We start from the raw sequence: 18,342 nt of genomic DNA, 5'->3' as shown, positions 1-18,342 counted from the left end.
CCACACATATTTATTTTGATACTTGTGTTGTAATTCCACATTTTATGTACATTTTACAAATGTTCTATTGATTCATTATATGTTTGGTCATAGCACATTGTCATAGCAGTAAATAATTATTTCTGAGATAAATCCGTTTCATATAGGAACCATAGTAAAACTAGTTTTATAGCCGAGATGTATTAATGGTAGGACAAAAACTGTCTTAAAAACAGCATGAGAACGACAGAGCTTTAAGACTAATTGTAATTTTATTGGACTCCGTCTTGAAGACCAACGTTACATCAGATACACAATAAACAAGGCAAGGTAATACCGCTCTCAGAACTGTCACTAACGTGAATTTATCATGGCAAAGACACTTTGACTAGTATGGTATCGCGTTAGCTAGCTAGCTATCAGTCCAGTTAGCTTACTTTTATTGTCATGACTTAATTTGCAAATATCCTGTAATTTGTAGTTTAGGCCTATACATTGAAGACGTCGAGCGATCAAGATAGCATGTGATCAATTGCAGTTACATAAACAAACATTTAGCTAGCTGGCCTAATTACATAATTCCACGATGGCAAGGTCTCCAGAGGCATGTCCAAACTAGAACCCTAGAGTTTACTTTAACAGTTCGCTAACGTTAGCGAATCAGTACATTAATCGATATAGGACGAGCTAAGTAGTTTATTTTCCTATAACTAATTGAATTATCATTCAAATGTCATTGTACATACAGTGCACTCAAAAGTATTCATACCACTTGACTTTGTCCACATGTTACGTTACAGTTTTACTCTAAAATGGATGAAATTGTTTTTTCTTAATCTACACACTACCTCATAATGGAAAAGCAAAACCTTTTTTCTTAAAAAAAACAAACAATGTTTGCACAAAAATAATAAACTGATCACGTTCACATAATTATTCATACCCTTTACTCAGTACTTTGTTGAAGCACGTTTGGCAGCGATTACAGCCTTGAGTCTTCTTGGGAATGACGCTATAAACTTGGCACACCTGTATTCGGGGAGTTTCTGCCATTCTTCGCTGAAGATTCTGTCAGGTTGGATGGGAAGCTTTGCTGCACAGGGGGTTCAAGTCGGTACTGGAGTGCCATGTCTAGGACAAAAAGGCTTCTCAATAGTTTTTACCCCCAAGCCATAAGACACCTGAACAGGTAATCAAATGGATACCCAGACTATTTGCATTGTGTGCACCCCCAACCCCTCTCTTACGCTACTCTCTGTTCATCATATGCATAGTCATTTTAACCATATGTACATACTACCTCAATCAGCCTGACTAACCGGTGTCTGTATGTAGCCTCGCTACTGTATATAGCCTCGCTACTGTATATAGCCTCACTACTGTTATTTTTCACTGTCTTTTTACTGTTGTATTCTTTACTTCCATATTGTTCCCCCAATACCTTTTTTTCACTATTGGTTGGAGCCTATAAGTAAGCATTTCACTGTAACACCTGTTGTATTCGGTGACCGTGCTGGGCCAGGTCTTGAATGCACTTTTCATCAAGGATCTCTCTTTACTTTGCATCCCCACAGCATGAGGCTGCCACAACCATGCTTCATGATGGTGCCAGGTCTCCTCAAGACTTGATTATGGCATTCTGGCCGACAAGTTAAATATTGGTTTCATCAGAGCATAATTTCTTGTTCTATGGTTTGAACGTCTTATAGGTTCCTTTTTGCAAACTCCAAACGGGCTGGCGTGCCTTTTCCTGATGAGTGGCTTCTGTCTGGCCACTCTACCATCAGGCCTGATTGGTGGAGTGCTGTAGATGGGAGAACCTTCCAGAAGGACAACTACTTCCACAGAGGAGCTCTGTCAGGTTCTTGGTCACCTACCTGACCAAGACCCTTTTCCCCCTGGTTGCTCAGTTTGGCCTGGCGGCCAGCTCTAGGAAGGGTCTTGGTGGTTGCAAACTACTTCCATTTAAGAATGGATGCCACTGTGTTCTTGTGTTCTTGGGGACCTTAAATGCTGTAGATATTTTTTTGGAACCCTTCTCTAGATCTGTGCCTCGGCACAATCTTATCTCGGAGCTCTCACAGACAATTACTTCAACCTCATGGCTTGGTTTTTGCTGTGACATGCAGTGTCAACTGTCTATACAAGGTCCCACAGGTGTGTTTGTGCCTTTGCAAATCATGTCCAGTCAACTAAATTTACCACAGGTGGACACCTGAGTGATGCAGTGGTCTAAGGCACTGCGTCTCAGTGCGTCGCTGCAGTCCCTAGTTCGAATCCAGGCTGTATCTCATCTGGCTGTGATTGGGAGTCCCATAGGGCGGCACACAATTTACCCAGAGCCGACCGGGTTTGGCCGGGGTAGGCAGTCATTGTAAATAAGAATTTGTTCTTAACTGACTTGCCTACTTAAATAAAGGTTCATTATTGTCATTTTTTATTATGAAGTTGTATAGACCATCTCAAGGTTGGTCAATGGAAAAAGGATCCAACTAAAGCTAAATTTCGAGTCTCATAGCAAAGGGTCTAAATACTTATGTAAAGAAGGTATTTCAGTTTTTTATAAATTTGCAAAAATTCTAAACCTGTTTACTCTTTGTCATTATGTGATATTGTGTGTAGATTGATGAGGGGAAAATGTATTTTATACATTTTAGAATAAGGCTAATGTAACAAAATGTGGAGAAAGTCAAGGGGTCTGATTACTTTCTGAGTGCACTGTATGTCAATGTCCTGACCTACAACAGTCTCTGCTGATATCAAAGTTAAGAAACATCACTTCTCTTGTTATTGCTCATATCATAGGTTCATCAAACCATCCCCACTATGGACCTAATTAGGAGAACAGCCATGCAAGAGGACATGGTCCAGTACGATCTCTTCTTGGTTCAGCCAAACCTCTCAGACACACAGGCTGACGAACTATGTCTGCAACACCTAGTGGAGGAGATTTTGGCCAAGGTTGCACCTCTCCTTATGCAGCATATCTGGCAACAGCAGCCATTCAACCTCAAGTACCACACTGAGAAAGGTACGGTACTTGTCCTGATCTGGATACAAATGTTTTAAGTATTTGTTATATATTGTAAAAATTCATTTCAACCTTTGACTGATTGAAGGGTGGTGTCTTGATTGTACCTGCAGGGGGAGTTCCTGCACACATTGGAGGTAGCACTGTGTTTGGGGACAGTGTGGAAGATGAGTGGTTCATCGTATACCTCCTCCTCCAAATCACACAAGCCTTCCCTGAACTTGCTGCCAGGTAGAGTGGAACACAGTCTGCAACGTCCTGTAATACTTCCAGTTGGTTTCAATTCTTCTTTTGTGTTCTTTCCTACTGATATTTACTTTAACTTGATACAGGTTAGAGGACAATGATGGGGAGTTCCTTCTAATTGAAGCAGCAGACTATCTTCCAAAGTGGTTGAATCCAGAGAGCAGTGAAAACAGAGTAAGATCTCTGACTACGATCTGTTTATCACTCTCTGTACATCGCTTCACATACCTGACTATCCCTTTGTTTGTTGTCTCTGGAGGTACATATCAGATCTCGCTCACTCTGGTCTCTCTCTCTCTGTAGGTCTCTTTCAATCTGTGTGTTTCTCTGGTTCTGGTCTGCTAGGTGTTCCTCCACAGAGGTGAGCTGTACATCCTGCCTTGTCCCTCCCGCTCTGGTGATGTTGGCCTGCCCAGAGATGCAGTGCCCAGTGTGACCCAGGCTCTGGCACTGCTGTCATCCCACACACAGGCCTGTCTCGCAAGCCCCAAGATCCGCACTGCCCTGGGGAAAAGACTGGCGGGGTGAGTGAAGCAGCAGAAACAACGCTATGACTTGAAGGGATTGTAAGGTATCTGTTTGACGGTAGTTTTTGGCGTTATGATTGCTCAGAAATGCATATTTAAGGGTATATAGATTTGTGTATGTCTAGCCACACATTCAAGCCTACTGTCATAATGACCGTGAGTGGGTGTATCTGGCTTCACAGATATCCAGAGAAGATCCAGGCAAACCTTCACCATGCTCACTGCTTCCTGCCTGCGGGCATCGCTACAGTGTTGGCACAGCGACCAGACCTGGTTGCCCCGGCAGTGTCAGCTTTCTACCTGAGAGATCCAGTAGATCTACAGGCCTGTCGGACGTTCCGGACCTTTCCCGCCGACACACGAGTCCTAACCTCGGTACACATAAGTTGCCTTTTTACTTGTTGATCGGTGTATGCATTTTAGTGTTGTCATGATACCAATATTGAGATACCAGATTCTCCTTGGCAAAAAAAGACTACTACACAGCCAAAACTCTATGGTCCTTTAAAACCTGCTTTTGTAAAATATGATGTGCCATTGCTTGCGAAATATACCAATGTGACTCTGGTTGGAAACACAAGGCTGTTTTTGTTCCTTTACTTCCTGGTATCGTGGTATTGGTATCATTACAACACGACTCTATTGTGTGTTATGCAGTGTAGTTTTGGTATATTAGTGCTGTATTTAGATGTTGCCTATGTCTTTCCAGGTGACATTCACCCGTTGCCTGTACGCCCAAATGCAGCAGCAGCATTTCACCCCCGACCGGAGGAGTGGGTTCACCCTGCCTGCCCGGTCCCACCCCCAGTACCGTGCCCACGAGCTGGGCATGAAACTGGTGAGCTCACCCCCCACCCACTAACAATATTGATATTTCTTCGACTACTTGGGAAAATTATTTATTGTGTAGATCTTAGTTATTCTTGTCTCTGACCTTCCCAGGCCCATGGCTTTGAAATCCTGTGCTCCAAATGCAGACAGCCATCATCGGTGCCTGATGCTCCCATCAGCTGTAACCCCTTGTGGAAAGGATTTCTGAACAGTCTGAAGAAGAATGATTATTTCAGAGTGAGTCATTACTCTGCCAGAAAGGGTGATTGGCTCAAGGCTTACATATATCTGGTGTATGTGTATATATGTCACATTTTTATGTAATATTTATTTTATATGATATAACATTTAGCAGACACTAGCTCATCGGTTTTGTACCAATGAACTTGAGTTATTAAACCGCTGTAATCTTGACAGCATGTACAACTGCTTCAACTGATCGTTAACCCAGTGAACAGATTACACGTTCAAGAGTTTCAATTTTTCTAGTATTGGTTAGTAAGAGAAAAAAAGATTACCAATCTTGCGAACAAAAGTAAATCATTATTTCAGAATTGTTTAGATTGTGAGACTGTTAATCTCTGTTGCTAGTTAACCAGTAAGAGGGGGGGAGAAGCTCTTGAATCCTCTATTTCGCGTTTCAGTGAGGATAGCAGTGTTGTACTATTAGCATTGCAATTGTCAGTGATTCATAGTGTTATACCTTTTGGTGACATTATTGTCTGTGGCAGGCAGAGCTGGAGGGCTCTGCACATTACAGAAAACTGATGACCTCAGCAGAGAACTTCTTTAAGCAGTCAATCACCCCAACACACAGGTGAGTGCTCTCAGCTTGTGTGTGTGTGTGTAGGTACTCGTGTGGTATTTTCAATGCCATGGTTTTACAGGCCCTCTTAGCTGCAGAGACAAATTTAACTGTTAAAGCTAATTTCGTGCAATTTTACCATGGGGCAGAGAGACAAAAAGTGCAGTTTCAAACACAAATTCTTGCAATTCTACATTTCGTCATGGCGCTGAGAATTTTCAGTTGTAAAGCTAATTTCCTAACAATTATGTGCATTTTGACATGGCATAAGCAATCTGAGTGACTCAAACATGACTACATCAATATGGACTCCATGACATTTTGGGAATTTCATATTCTCCCCGACTGTCTAGTTTTTATTTTGGTGCTTTGTTAATTCTTAAAGAGGATCTTATTGAAAAATGTATTGCTCCATTAGCTTTTCTATCTGTTTTTAGTCATTAAAGTTTACACTGAAAATGCTTTAGCAGTGCATCACTGCTAAATGCATATAGGGAAGACACTGAATACACTATCCTGTGTGTTTGTAGCTCAGGTGGCAGGGCCCCAGCTGAGGAGGTTCTTCAGCTATTACAGAGCTGTGCTCCCTACAACCTGGATGAGCTGAGTAAACAGGAGGCCCATCTACCCCCAGAGGATAGTGAGTACAGCACCTCACTTTATAGTACAATAGTCAGTTTTGTACCAGCATAGGCGCATTGCGTGAAGTTACTTTTATTATATTTCATTCACTGAACTGATATGTTCACACCACAAAGTAGCATGCTGGCTTTCATGTTAGATAAAATCACAGTCGTTAGGACTGCTGATTAGGGGAAGGGATCAGCCTGTAGTGAACATACCCATGTAGTAAACAGAACAAAGAAGCTGTTTCCATAAAGATAAGCTAGAATGAGCTTATCAAGTTTGATGACAACAGTTTTTTTTCTCTTATCCCCCCCCCCCATGTCCAGGTGAAGGTTGGCTGGATATTTCAGCCCAGGAGCTGGAGCATCTGTTGGAGGGGAGTGGAGTGGGGTTGGGTGGCTCTGAGCCCAGCCCAACCAAACATATGCAGGGGGGAGGGAGTGACAAAGGGGACGAGGAGGGCAGCTACAGCCTGGTGGCTGTAACCCAGGGCATGAAGAACTTCATCAACGCCATGTCTTCACACGAGGGGGCCGAACTACCCTGGTTAGACTGACTGAGTGGCTCATTCACTGTCTGTCCACACTATTCTACTTAGCAGTTAGCTTCCCACGTAATGCTTCCCACGTTCCCATGCAATAATACGGTATAGAACGTTAATGTACGCTAGCTGACTGTAATGGGTATTCAGGTGTGTATATGTGTAATTTGATTTTGTTTATTATAGGTCCCATTCAAATGAGCCGTTCAGGTTTGATCCAGAATCCATGGCTGGTGCACTGGACAGACTACTGGGTATGTAGTTGAATAAGGGCTACTTTTTATTAACTCCCATATGTCACAGTAGAACTTGCTTGAAGATGGTGGCCTGCATTAGAGCCCTGCGCAGGTATGAGTTTAAAGCCAGAGCTGGCTTTAAACACTGTCTTGTTCCCGGACAAGCTTAACCCCTTCACCCGCGTTGAGGATTACAGTGCCACCAACGCGGCCTGCTCCCAAGGACTGTGGGCTCTTGTTCCCTGTGGCCGATGTGAGTAAGACGAGCATGGTAAGTGTGTTAACCCCCCGCAAGGCTACTGGCCCAGGCGGCATCCCCAGCTGCGTCCTCGGCGCAGACCAGCTGGCTGGAGTGTTTATGGACATATTCAATCTCTCCCTATCCCAGTCTGCTGTTGCCACTTGCTTCAAGCTGTCCAGCATTGTTTCTTTACACAAGAAAGAAAAGGTAATTTAACTAAATTACCCTGGGGCGGCAGGGTAGCCTAGTGGTTAGAGCGTTGGACTAGTAACCGGAAGGTTGCAAGTTCAAATCCCCTAGCTGACAAGGTACAAATCTGTCTTTCTGCCCCTGAACAGGCAGTTAACTCACTGTTCCTAGGCCATCATTGAAAATAAGAATTTGTTCTGAACTGACTTGCCTAGTTAAATAAATAAATAAAATGACTATCACCCTGTAGCACTCACTTCTGTGATCATGAGGCTAGTTAAGGATCATATCCCTTCCACAGATGATGCAATCACATTGCCCTCATCTGGACAAGCGGAATACCTACGTAAGAATGCTGTTCATTGACTATAGCTCAGCCTTCAACACCATAGTACCTTCCAAGCTCATTATTAAGCTTGGGGCCCTGGGTCTGAAACACGCACTGTGCAACTAGGTCCTGGACTTCCTGACGGGCCGCCCCCAGGTGGCGAAGGTAGGAAACAACACCTCCACTTCGCTGATCCTCAACACACGGGCCCCACAAGGGTGTGTGTGCTCAGCCCCCTTCTGTACTCCTTGTTCACCCGTTAACTGCATGGCCATGCACGCCTCCAACTCAATCAAGTTTGCAGACTACACTACAGTAGTAGGCCTGATTACCAGCAATGGACGAGGCCACCTCAATGTCAACAAAACGATGGAGCTGAACGTGGACTTCAGGAAACAGCCGAGGGAGCAAGCCCCTATCCATGTCGCAGCAGTGCTTCTTCAATCTCAGGGGCCAAACCAATTTTCTATAGCCTCCTAAGACTCAACTTTTACAGATGCACAGTTGAGTGACTCCCTAGTGGCGCAGCCGTCTAAGGCACTGCATCACAGTGCTAGAGGCGTCACTACAGATCCGTGTTAGATCCCGAGCTTTATCGCAGCTGGCCGCTAAGCAGGGTTGGTCCTGGTCAATCCCTGGATGGGAGACCAGATGCTGCTGGAAGTGTTGGAGGGCCAGTAGGAGGCACTCTTTCCTCTGGTCTTAAAAAAAATGGGACACTGCCCTGTGTAGGGTGCTGTCTTTCGGACGGGATGTTAAACAGGTGTCCTGACTCTGAGGTCATTAAAGATTCCATGGCACTTATCGTACGAGTAGGGGTGTTAACCCTGGTGTCCTAGCTAAATTCCCACTCTGAAATGGCCCTCAAACCATCATGGTCACCTAATAATTTCCAGTTTACGATTGGCTCATTCATCCCCCTCTACCCTGTAACTATTCCCCAGGTCGTTGCTGTAAATGAGAACATGTTCTCAGTCAACTTACCTGGTAAAATAACGGATAAGTAAATAGACCCATGAAGCGGCGCACAATTGGCCCAACATCATCCGGGTTAGGGAAGGGTTTGTCCTTGTCCCATTGTGCTCGATGCTGGGCTGTATCACAGCCTGGTATGGCAACTGCACTTCCTGCAATCTTGTTGTCTACCAAACGCATCACCGTGGGCACACTTTATGCCCTCCAGGCCACGTACAGTACCCAATGTCACAGGAAGGCCAAAAAGATCATGTACATCAACCATCCGAGCCACGGGCTGTCATTCAGAAGGCGAGGTCAGTACAGTTTAAGATAAAATATATATATATTAACTTTAACTAGGTAAGTCGGTTAAGAACAAATTCTTATTTACAATGACTGCCTAGGAACTGTTGGATAACTGCCTTGTTCAGGGGCAGGACAGGTTTTTACCTTATCAGCTCGGTGATTCGATCCAGCAACCTTTTGGTTACTGGCTCTAACCACTAGGCTACCTGCCGCCCCAGATGCATCAAGCTGGGACCAAGAGACTGAGAAACAGCTTCTATCAAGGCCTTCAAACTGTTAAATTGCTGTCACAAGCCGCTACTCAACCCTGCACTTTAAGGGCTGCTGCCATTTATACAAAGACATGGAATCACTGTCAACTTTAATGTTTACATACTGCTTTACTCATCTCATGTGTATGTACTGTATTTTAGTCAAAGCCACTCTGATATTGCTCATCCTAATATTTGTTTCTTAATTCCATTATTTTATATTTGTGTGAATTGTTAGATGCTACTGCACTGTTGGAGCTAGAAACAGAAGCTTTTTGCTACATCCGCAATAACGGCTAAATATGTGGTGACTAATAACATTTTATTTGATATACTCTGCTGTGCAGTACAAGCATATGTGCAAATGGTTTTGCTTCAAAATGTTAGTGATACCCGAGCCCTGCACTTACCCTAGTTATGGATTAAAAAAAGACAGGCCCGGCCTTTACCCTAGTTATTGATTAACCTGCTGCATAATGTTGGGACCTGTCTAGTCTGTACTTTTCAACTATCTGCTATGTAAATATTTCAGGGGCTAAGGCTGAGGAGTTGGACTCAGACGACCTAGATGACGATGATGATGATGATGATGATGATAGAGTGAAGGGTCCTACTGGACCGCTAGGAGTAGGACCAGAAGCTTTGGAAGATCTTAGAAAGTACATGGATGAGATGGACCATGAGCTTATGGGCACGAACATCGGACAGAGCTTCAACCAGCAGGCAAGTCCGAGTTGTGGATATTTATTACTTCTTGTGGCTGTGTGCAAATTCTGTAAAGAGTTATTTAAGAGCGGCTGCATGAGTTGAATTAGTTGAATAGAAATATGTTAAATAATAATTTTATTCTATGGTTCAAGCAGGACACCAGTAAAGCAGGCCCCGGCCAGGAGAATCTACTGGGTGAGGATGAAGAGGAGATCCAGCCCCTGAACATAGACCTTAACCTGGTCACTAACCTCCTGGAGTCTCTGAGCTCCCAGGCTGGGCTGGCTGGGCCTGCCTCTAACCTGCTGCACAGTCTTGGCATCCACCTGCCCCCCAATACTGACCGTTCATGAACACCTGCTCCCCCCAAAACTGACCTTTCATTATGACCTAGTGCCCATATCTTACTGTCTGCACAGCCAGGATGCACAGGACTTTAAACTCCTGGCTCAGAGAACACTGGGCCAGAATCATATTGATCATCAGGATAGGGGTTTGACAACTGGATCATGTTTGCATACAGAATGGCAAGATCTAAAAGTTAACTGTAACCCTAAAACTTTGATTCTAACAGAGACCCTTGTATCCCTGTTGGATATGTTAATCTGATTCTGACTGTCTTAAATGTGTTTTCTTTTTTTTACAGCACTTATAATACATGAAATAGTCAAATAATAAATCCATTACTTTTGGGGGACAAAATGTGTAACTATTTTCTAAATTAAGTAAAATGATTTTTTCACTGCCTTGAAACCACACTTTTCCTCACTTACCCTGTGCCTTTATTGGAATTATTGTTATTAAATATTAACAAATGCACATGTCGGATAAAAAAATTCAGGACAGGTCTTTCCAAATGTCAACAAAATATTTATTGACAAGGTGAGGTTTTTGTCAGTAACATTAATTATGTGGAAAATGGTGATGGAAATACCTTTATGCACAAATAATGATTTAATAACGTAAACCTGGAGTCACACGAAGATATGTTGTGTGGTCGTCTCACTACTACTCGGAAACGTAGCATTTTATTAGGTTAAAGATGAAATATGTTATAAAAATCACAGGGTGGGTAAGTGCACGGTGATGAGTTTGCTGTGGCTTTCCAATAGATATTCTATTTGACAAATAATGTGAGATATTAGCTAGTGTTTTACTATTAACTGTTACTATTTAATGCAACAGTTTTTTTGTGACAATGGGTAGAGTAGAAAATGCACATTGAACTGATTTATTTATTCGGTACATCTACATGAATTTACAAAAGTCCTATCAACTGATTTCAGCCAGTGTATTGTAAGTCTGTGGCTTGACTGCGTTGTTTGAATTGAATATTGGCAGTTGGAAAAATGCATGGAATCATGCCTCTAAATTTGGATGGCTAACAAACATACAGTGCATATACATTCTTCAAATGCATTATTTTACACTGTCTTATAGCACTGGCAAACCATGGTTGACCAACTCCCAGACCGAAATGGCTGACATTTACCTTATAAAGTTCAAGATTATTCTAGTAATTTGATGGTCATGTGCTTGCTTTTTATCATCGGTCTTTTGTAGCTCAGTTGGTAGTGCATGGTGCTTGTAACGCCAGGGTACTGGGTTTGATTCCCGTGACCGTCCATATGTAAAACCTATACACGCATGATTAAGTTGCTTCGGCTAAAAGTGTCTGCTAAATGGCATATGTTATATTATCCCCAACAAGTAGGTTCTTTATGCATATATTCACATGATTGGATGGAAACCTAGCTACTGTTAACTTTTGTTGCATGTGGGGATTTGAAAAACCTTGAGGTAGACTATCTTTATCGGTTAACACTTGAAATGTTATGCTTATCATTTAGTTTATCAATTACACCACTCTAAAGTAGCAGCCTTATGACATATTCCCAGTCACATTCGGATCATTTTTGTATGGTTGATAATCCAGTGCAAAGATTTTATCCAGTTTCCCTACATATTTAGTGCCTTTTCAAACCATTTTATATAGGTTCAGTAGTAAGTATGATATACAGGATAAGAAGGAACACAGTGCTGGTAATTAAAGCGCTGCACCTGGGGAGTTGAAGACTTTGTACTACAGAGAGTGAATAATACTGCACTGTAGTACAACTATCCTTCTACTGGTAGAAGTTGACCATATAGACAGATCTAGGAAAAGATTATCCTTACCAAATCCTCCCTTTAACCATTAACTTTTACAGATCCACAATCGAGAGCATCCAGTCAGGCTGTATCACAGCCTGGTACAGCAACTGCTCCACCCTCACCGGGGGCAAACTACCTGCCCTCCATGACAACTATAGCACCCGATGTCACAGGAAGGCAAAAAAGATCAAGGACAATAACCACCCGAGCCACTGTCTGTTCACACCACTACCACCCAGAAGGTGAGGTCAGTACAGGTGCATCAAAGCTGGGACTGAGACTGAAAAACAGCTTCTATCTCAAGGCCATCAGACTGCTTAACAGCAATTACTAACTCGGAGAGGCTGCTGCCTACATGGAGACCCAATCACTGGCCACTTTTACAAATGGATCACTAGTCACTTTAAACAATGCCACTTTAATAATGTTTATATGTAATGTCATATATACAGTGCCTTGCGAAAGTATTCGGCCCCCTTGAACTTTGCGACCTTTTGCCACATTTCAGGCTTCAAACATAATGATATAAAACTGTATTTTTTTGTGAAGAATCAACAAGTGGGACACAATCATGAAGTGGAACGACATTTATTGGATATTTCAAACTTTTTTAACAAATCAAAAACTGAAAAATTGGGCGTGCAAAATTATTCAGCCCCCTTAAGTTAATACTTTGTAGCGCCACCTTTTGCTGCGATTACAGCTGTAAGTCGCTTGGGGTATGTCTCTATCAGTTTTGCACATCGAGAAACTGAAATTTTTTCCCATTCCTCCTTGCAAAACAGCTCAAGCTCAGTGAGGTTGGATGGAGAGCGTTTGTGAACAGCAGTTTTCAGTTCTTTCCACAGATTCTCGATTGGATTCAGGTCTGGACTTTGACTTGGCCATTCTAACACCTGGATATGTTTATTTTTGAACCATTCCATTGTAGATTTTGCTTTATGTTTTGGATCATTGTCTTGTTGGAAGACAAATCTCCGTCCCAGTCTCAGGTCTTTTGCAGACTCCATCAGGTTTTCTTCCAGAATGGTCCTGTATTTGGCTCCATCCATCTTCCCATCAATTTTAACCATCTTCCCTGTCCCTGCTGAAGAAAAGCAGGCCCAAACCATGATGCTGCCACCACCATGTTTGACAGTGGGTATGGTGTGTTCAGGGTGATGAGCTGTGTTGCTTTTACGCCAAACATAACGTTTTGCATTGTTGCAAAAAAGTTCAATTTTGGTTTCATCTGACCAGAGCACCTTCTTCCACGTGTTTGGTGTGTCTCCCAGGTGGCTTGTGGCAAACTTTAAACAACACTTTTTATGGATATCTTTAAGAAATGGCTTTTTTCTTGCCACTCTTCCATAAAGGCCAGATTTGTGCAATATACGACTGATTGTTGTCCTATGGACAGAGTCTCCCACCTCAGCTGTATATACTGTATTTTATACCATCTATTGCACCTTGCCTATGCCAGTCAGCCATCGCTCATCCATATGTACATATTGTCATTCAACCCTTTTTAGATTTGTGTGTATTAGGTAGATGTTGGGGAATTGTTAGATATTACTGCACTGTCGGAACCAGAAGCACAAGCATTTTGCGACACTCGCATTAACATCTGCTAACCATGTGTATGTGACAAATGCAATTTGATTTGAGGGAGGCAACTGACTTCTGAATTGTCTCTAGAGTCAACTTCATCCTCCTCCATGTTGGATCATCTACAACAGGCCGTACAACGGTCTTGTTAATCCGTGTGCCGTGTGGAGTAGCGCTGCAGCCAGCGGAGAGAAGGTCAGAGCGGCCATGTCCACCAAGAGGTGCTGTAGAGCTCCCAGCAGCAGTATTGCCAGCAGGTAGCCCATGAAGAGCAGGCTGTGCCAGCTACCCTCGCCCAGTGCCCGGGGGCCCTCTGGGTGCAGCAGGCACAGGAAGCCAAGCACCAGGCTCTGGTTCACCATCAGGGTGAAGTACAGGTCAAAAGGCGAGGTATGTGAGCTGCTCTGGTGCCGGTGCTCGGTCTCAGCCACCTTGGCCAGCCAGGTCAGAGAAAGGCTGTGGAGAAGGAGGGCCAGCGGGGCGTAGAGACACTCCAGAACCTCCACTGACGGGAGACCCTGAGACACTGCAAGGAGAAGAGGTAAGTTAGTGTACTGACACAACTGATGATTGACACCAACATTTGACACCAGGATTTCCCACAATCCTCCCCCACTGACTTTCCCCTCAAGCTAATCACTGTAAATGCATTTACCTGTGATAGTGACAGAGGTGAAAGTGATGACCGTGATAAGGCCTGTTAGGTGGACTGATGGCGGTACTGCCAGCCGCAGGCCGTGACTCCAGCCCACACAGAGCAGGGGCAGCAGGCGCATGGTGAGGGCGTACATGCCGGAGTGGGCACTGGCCTCTGCCCACACACCCAGCACAGTTTGGGCACTGCCACAGACAGAAGGCACCAGCAGGCGTTCACCCAGAGACAAAGAGTAGGGCTTCAGTGGTGCCAGGCCCATGGCATGGAGGAGCAGCAAGTATAGCAGAGTCACCAGCACCTGGGAAAGACATGCCATAAACACAGGCAAATATTAGCCATTTTAAAGAGCAACTGCCCCTAAAAACCAACTTCTCCTTTTGAAAATGGCCTATTTGGCATCGATAAGTCAAACATTTATTCTAGTGTCAAAATTGACTATGAGTTGTAAATAAGTGGTCATAGTCCGTCTTTTATTAATCTCAAACCAACTACAGATTGTAGAAATTCCTTTACAAATATTGAAAGCATTTAATGAGACAACTAAAATGTCTGCAACATGAAAATATTTTCTCATTTACATTGTGTAATTTATTGACGGTCCCTAACTCGCCCCGTAGATAGGCTATCCAAAGTCAAACCAGTTTTGTTACAGTCGCACACCAGCCGGCTGAAGATAACTTTACAATAATTCTGATCATTATTATTTCTAAAAGTTACCACTTAGCAAAGGCCTAATGATGATTAGAAACATTGATGGCTCATGCAAAATCCAAACACCACAACTCAAAACCCGACACAGATTATTCTTATAGTAACCCTGAGCAAACCGTGCCCTACCTGGACAAATGTGATTGGTACAGCAAACTGGTAGTGGTACTGGGGAATGAAGATATCAGCAACAAAGCTGCGGAGCCGATCTGCCAGGGCATACAACACCATGACCAATAGGGTGGCACCATAGCTGAGTAATGGCACTAGAGGCTTCCATACATCAGGCAAAAACCTCCTCAGTATACTAGCACTCCTCTTCCATCTCATCCACCAAGGACTGTTCAGGGAACACAATGGCGCAGAGAGTAATACAGGAAGAGTGTCCTTCAGGAGACTATTGATAGAAACATTTAAATGAATTGGAATGCACTGCAATGAACGGCATATATCTCACGTGTCTACAATTAAGTACTATTAATCTATTATCTACTATTATAGAAAACATGTGAATACCATTCTGTCCGGAGACAGCCCCTGGTAGTAGGGTAGGTATCCCTGGGGTCCATCCTCATATTCCAACTGCCTCTAATCAACCCCTCTACTGCCCGTTCCTCCACTCCCTAACAAATGGGCGCCACCAATCACTTCCATGACATAAATCACATTAACATCTTTATTTCTTTATTAATTTACTTCACCATTATCTTGGGCTTTCTGTCTTTGTAACTGACAAAACACTATGACAAAACGATGCATTCCAAAACGCCATAAATACATTTTCTGAAATTAGCTTGAAATGTTTTAAAGAAATTATGAAAGAGCTTGGTGTTTAATGACATGGGGTTGTTATGTGTTATCATCTAATGACATGGGGTTGTTATGTGTTATCATCTAATGACATGGCGTTGTTATTTTTGCTATATCTGCCTTACTCTCAGATAAATAAGTAGTACTGCTAGGTTTTACACTGTCAAATGTAACATAACTACATTTTTAATAAAGAACTACATAAATGATACATTTGTGACAAATATATAACAAATTATAATTCAATACAGTAATATGAGATCTGTATGTAAAACAATTACCTTGACATTTTAGTAATTTAAAACAGAGTTCCCAAACTCTTCAAGTGGACTATACCCTATATTTACTCAGACAAAACTAATAATAAATAAATAAATAAGAAAAATGTATGTCCCTCGTCTCCTTCTCCTCTCCAACTAATATCCACGGATGAAACAGGTTGATGTGGTTATATTGACCACAGATGCATGTTCCTTATCAAACAGTTTTAAAAGAGTTCCCTGTCTATGTTCTCAGTATTGAGCGCCTGATGGCCAATGACCTGAGCGGAATGCATTTTCCATGTGAGCCTTCACGAACTCTAAGCACACAGTTATTGACATCTAGATGGACTTTAACCTCACCTGTTATAAACTCAGCAGAAAAAGAAATGTCCTCTCACTGTCAACTGTGTTTATGTTCAGCAAACGTAACATGTGTAAATATTTGTATGACCATAAGTTTCAACAACTGAGACAGAAACTGAACAAGTTCCACGGACATGTGACTAACAGAAATGGAATAAAGTGTCCCTGAACAAAGGAGGGTCAAAATCAAAAGTAACAGTAGTATCTAGTGTGGCCACCAGCTGCATTAAGTTCTGCAGTGCATCTCCTCCTCATGGATTGCACCAGATGTGCCAGTTCTTGCTTTGAGATGTTACCCCACACTTCCACCAAGGCACCTGCAAGTTCCCGGACATTTCTAGGGGGAATAGCCCTAGCCCTCACCCTCCGATCCAACAGGTCCCAGACGTGCTCAATGGGATTTAGATCCGGGCTCTTCGCTGGCCATGGCAAAACATTGACATTCCCGGTGGCATTGTCATGCTGGAGGGTCATGTCAGGATGAGCCTGCAGGAAGGGTACCACATGAGGGAGGAAGTTGTCTTCTCTGTAACACACAGCGTTGAGATTGCCTGCATTGACAACAAGCTCAGTCCAATGATACTGTGACACACCGCCCCAGACCATGACGGATCCTCCACCTCCAATTCGATCCCTCTCCAGAGTACAGGCCTCGGCCTAACGCTCATTCCTTCGACGATAAACGCAAATCCGACTATCACCCCTGGTGAGACAAAACCACGACTCGTCAGTGAAGAGCACTTTTTGCCACTCTTGTCTGGTCCAGTGACGGTGGGTTTGTGCCCATAGAAAACATTGTTGCCGGTGATGTCTGGTGAGGACCTGCCTTACAACAGGCCTACAAGCCCTCAGTACTGCCTCTCTCAGCCGATTGCACACAGTCTGAGCACTGATGGAGGGATTGTGCATTCCTGGTGTAACTCAGGCAGTTGTTGTTGCCATCCTGTACCTGTTCTGCAGGTGTGATGTTCAGATGTACCAATCTTGTGCAGGTGTTGTTACGCGTGGTCTGCCACTGCGAGGATGATCAGCTGTCCGTCCTGTCTCCCTGTAGCGCTGTCTTAGGCATCTCACAGTAAGGAAATTGCAATTTATTGACCTGACCACATCTGCAGTCCTCATGCCTCCTTGCAGCATGCCTAAGGCACGTTCATGCAGATGCGCATGGACCCTGGGCATCTTTCTTTGTGTTTTTCAGAGTCAGTAGAAAGGCCTCTTTAGTGTCCTAAGTTTTCATTACTGTGACCTTAATTGCCTACTGTCTGTAGGCTGTTAGTGTCTTAAATGAGTGATCCATATGTAATTACAAACAGGGTGGTTTGAGCCCTGAATTGGGATGGGCTTAAAGCCGTGGTATGTCAGACCGTATACCAGAGGTATGGCATTTTGTTTTGCAGCTCTAATTACGTCGGTAACCAGTTTATAATAGCAATTAGGCTCATTGGTGGTTTGTAATATATGGCCATATGTTATATTGGCCATACACCACACCTTACTCTGGCCTTATTGCTTAACTAGATCACCCAGAGGTGGTCATAAGAAGGAGTGATTTGATCCCTGAGAGGAGTGGTGGTTGTGGTTTCAGAAAATCAGGAGTTTTAACCCATGCATGTCAGCTGGTCATCTATCCAGGATACAGTTGTATGCCTTGAAGCCATTTGGAAAATACCTGTGGGCCACATTGTAGATAGTTGTAAACATGTTATTGACACGTTATAAAAATAGCTTGGCTTGGTCATGGTTTTATGCTTATAGAGCTCACAGTATATGTAGCCTAGTGGTACGTATTGTATGGAAGTAATGTTAGGTCTATCTTTGACTTTCATTTTTAAATAAACAATGCATTTGTCTGCTCCATCCTCTGCATTTGTATCCATCCTCTGCAAATGTGACATACCATACTGTTTAGTATGACTTCATATGTGCATGGAGGTGTATCTAGTCCTACAGTAACCCTAGTGGGATTCTCATCACTGATCCTTCATGCACAAAAAATGGT

At 43.2% G+C, this 18,342-nt stretch overlaps 2 protein-coding genes across 5 annotated transcripts; one reads left to right on the top strand and one right to left on the bottom strand.

Annotated features, from left to right (window-relative positions):
• The first annotated feature begins 167 nt into the window (after positions 1 to 167).
• On the top strand, positions 168 to 10,556 carry ecd (ecdysoneless homolog (Drosophila)). 3 transcript variants are annotated; one of them, XM_064934175.1, is made up of 14 exons: positions 168 to 304; positions 2,785 to 3,010; positions 3,124 to 3,241; positions 3,343 to 3,430; positions 3,602 to 3,780; positions 3,966 to 4,158; positions 4,493 to 4,621; positions 4,726 to 4,851; positions 5,346 to 5,431; positions 5,950 to 6,059; positions 6,373 to 6,592; positions 6,774 to 6,841; positions 9,628 to 9,818; positions 9,956 to 10,556. In XM_064934175.1, the coding sequence occupies exons 2-14, from the start codon at positions 2,806 to 2,808 to the stop codon at positions 10,154 to 10,156; spliced, it is 1,914 nt and encodes a 637-aa protein (XP_064790247.1). In that variant the 5' UTR covers positions 168 to 304; positions 2,785 to 2,805; the 3' UTR covers positions 10,157 to 10,556. The 3 variants fall into 3 exon arrangements, with proteins under 3 accessions (XP_064790247.1, XP_064790248.1, XP_064790246.1); XM_064934176.1 differs by having other exon boundaries at positions 168 to 309; positions 9,959 to 10,556; XM_064934174.1 differs by having other exon boundaries at positions 168 to 309.
• A 2,040-nt stretch (positions 10,557 to 12,596) lies between these two features.
• Positions 12,597 to 16,267, bottom strand: si:ch211-248a14.8 (uncharacterized). 2 transcript variants are annotated; one of them, XM_064933106.1, is made up of 3 exons: positions 15,999 to 16,267; positions 14,200 to 14,497; positions 12,597 to 14,070 (listed from the first exon to the last, which is right to left on the bottom strand). In XM_064933106.1, exons 2-3 carry the CDS (start codon positions 14,456 to 14,458, stop codon positions 13,667 to 13,669), a joined length of 663 nt encoding a protein of 220 aa, XP_064789178.1. In that variant the 5' UTR covers positions 14,459 to 14,497; positions 15,999 to 16,267; the 3' UTR covers positions 12,597 to 13,666. The 2 variants fall into 2 exon arrangements, with proteins under 2 accessions (XP_064789178.1, XP_064789177.1); XM_064933105.1 differs by lacking the exon at positions 15,999 to 16,267 and adding an exon at positions 15,037 to 15,228.
• Positions 16,268 to 18,342: the final 2,075 nt, after the last annotated feature.

Source organism: Oncorhynchus masou, chromosome 24 (genome assembly GCF_036934945.1).
Source record: "Oncorhynchus masou masou isolate Uvic2021 chromosome 24, UVic_Omas_1.1, whole genome shotgun sequence".
Classification (NCBI taxonomy): Eukaryota; Metazoa; Chordata; class Actinopteri; order Salmoniformes; family Salmonidae; genus Oncorhynchus; species Oncorhynchus masou.
The sequence above is the reverse complement of the archived record's forward strand: the minus strand, read 5'-3'. Positions and strand labels throughout refer to the sequence as shown.

What these genes read in the sequence shown, in the direction of transcription:
- ecd (XM_064934175.1), top strand. Translation starts at nt 2,806, where the DNA reads ATGGACCTAATTAGGAGAACAGCCATGCAAGAGGACATGGTCCAGTAC. An exon ending in CTGGGGAAAAGACTGGCGGG is followed by an intron (nt 3,781 to 3,965) that starts GTGAGTGAAGCA and finishes CTGGCTTCACAG; the next exon opens with ATATCCAGAGAAGATCCAGG. An exon ending in ACGAGCTGGGCATGAAACTG is followed by an intron (nt 4,622 to 4,725) that starts GTGAGCTCACCC and finishes TGACCTTCCCAG; the next exon opens with GCCCATGGCTTTGAAATCCT.
- si:ch211-248a14.8 (XM_064933105.1), bottom strand. Translation starts at nt 15,138, where the DNA reads ATGGTGTTGTATGCCCTGGCAGATCGGCTCCGCAGCTTTGTTGCTGAT. An exon ending in TACCAATCACATTTGTCCAG is followed by an intron (nt 14,498 to 15,036) that starts GTAGGGCACGGT and finishes TGTCTTTCCCAG; the next exon opens with GTGCTGGTGACTCTGCTATA. An exon ending in CACCTCTGTCACTATCACAG is followed by an intron (nt 14,071 to 14,199) that starts GTAAATGCATTT and finishes TTCTCCTTGCAG; the next exon opens with TGTCTCAGGGTCTCCCGTCA.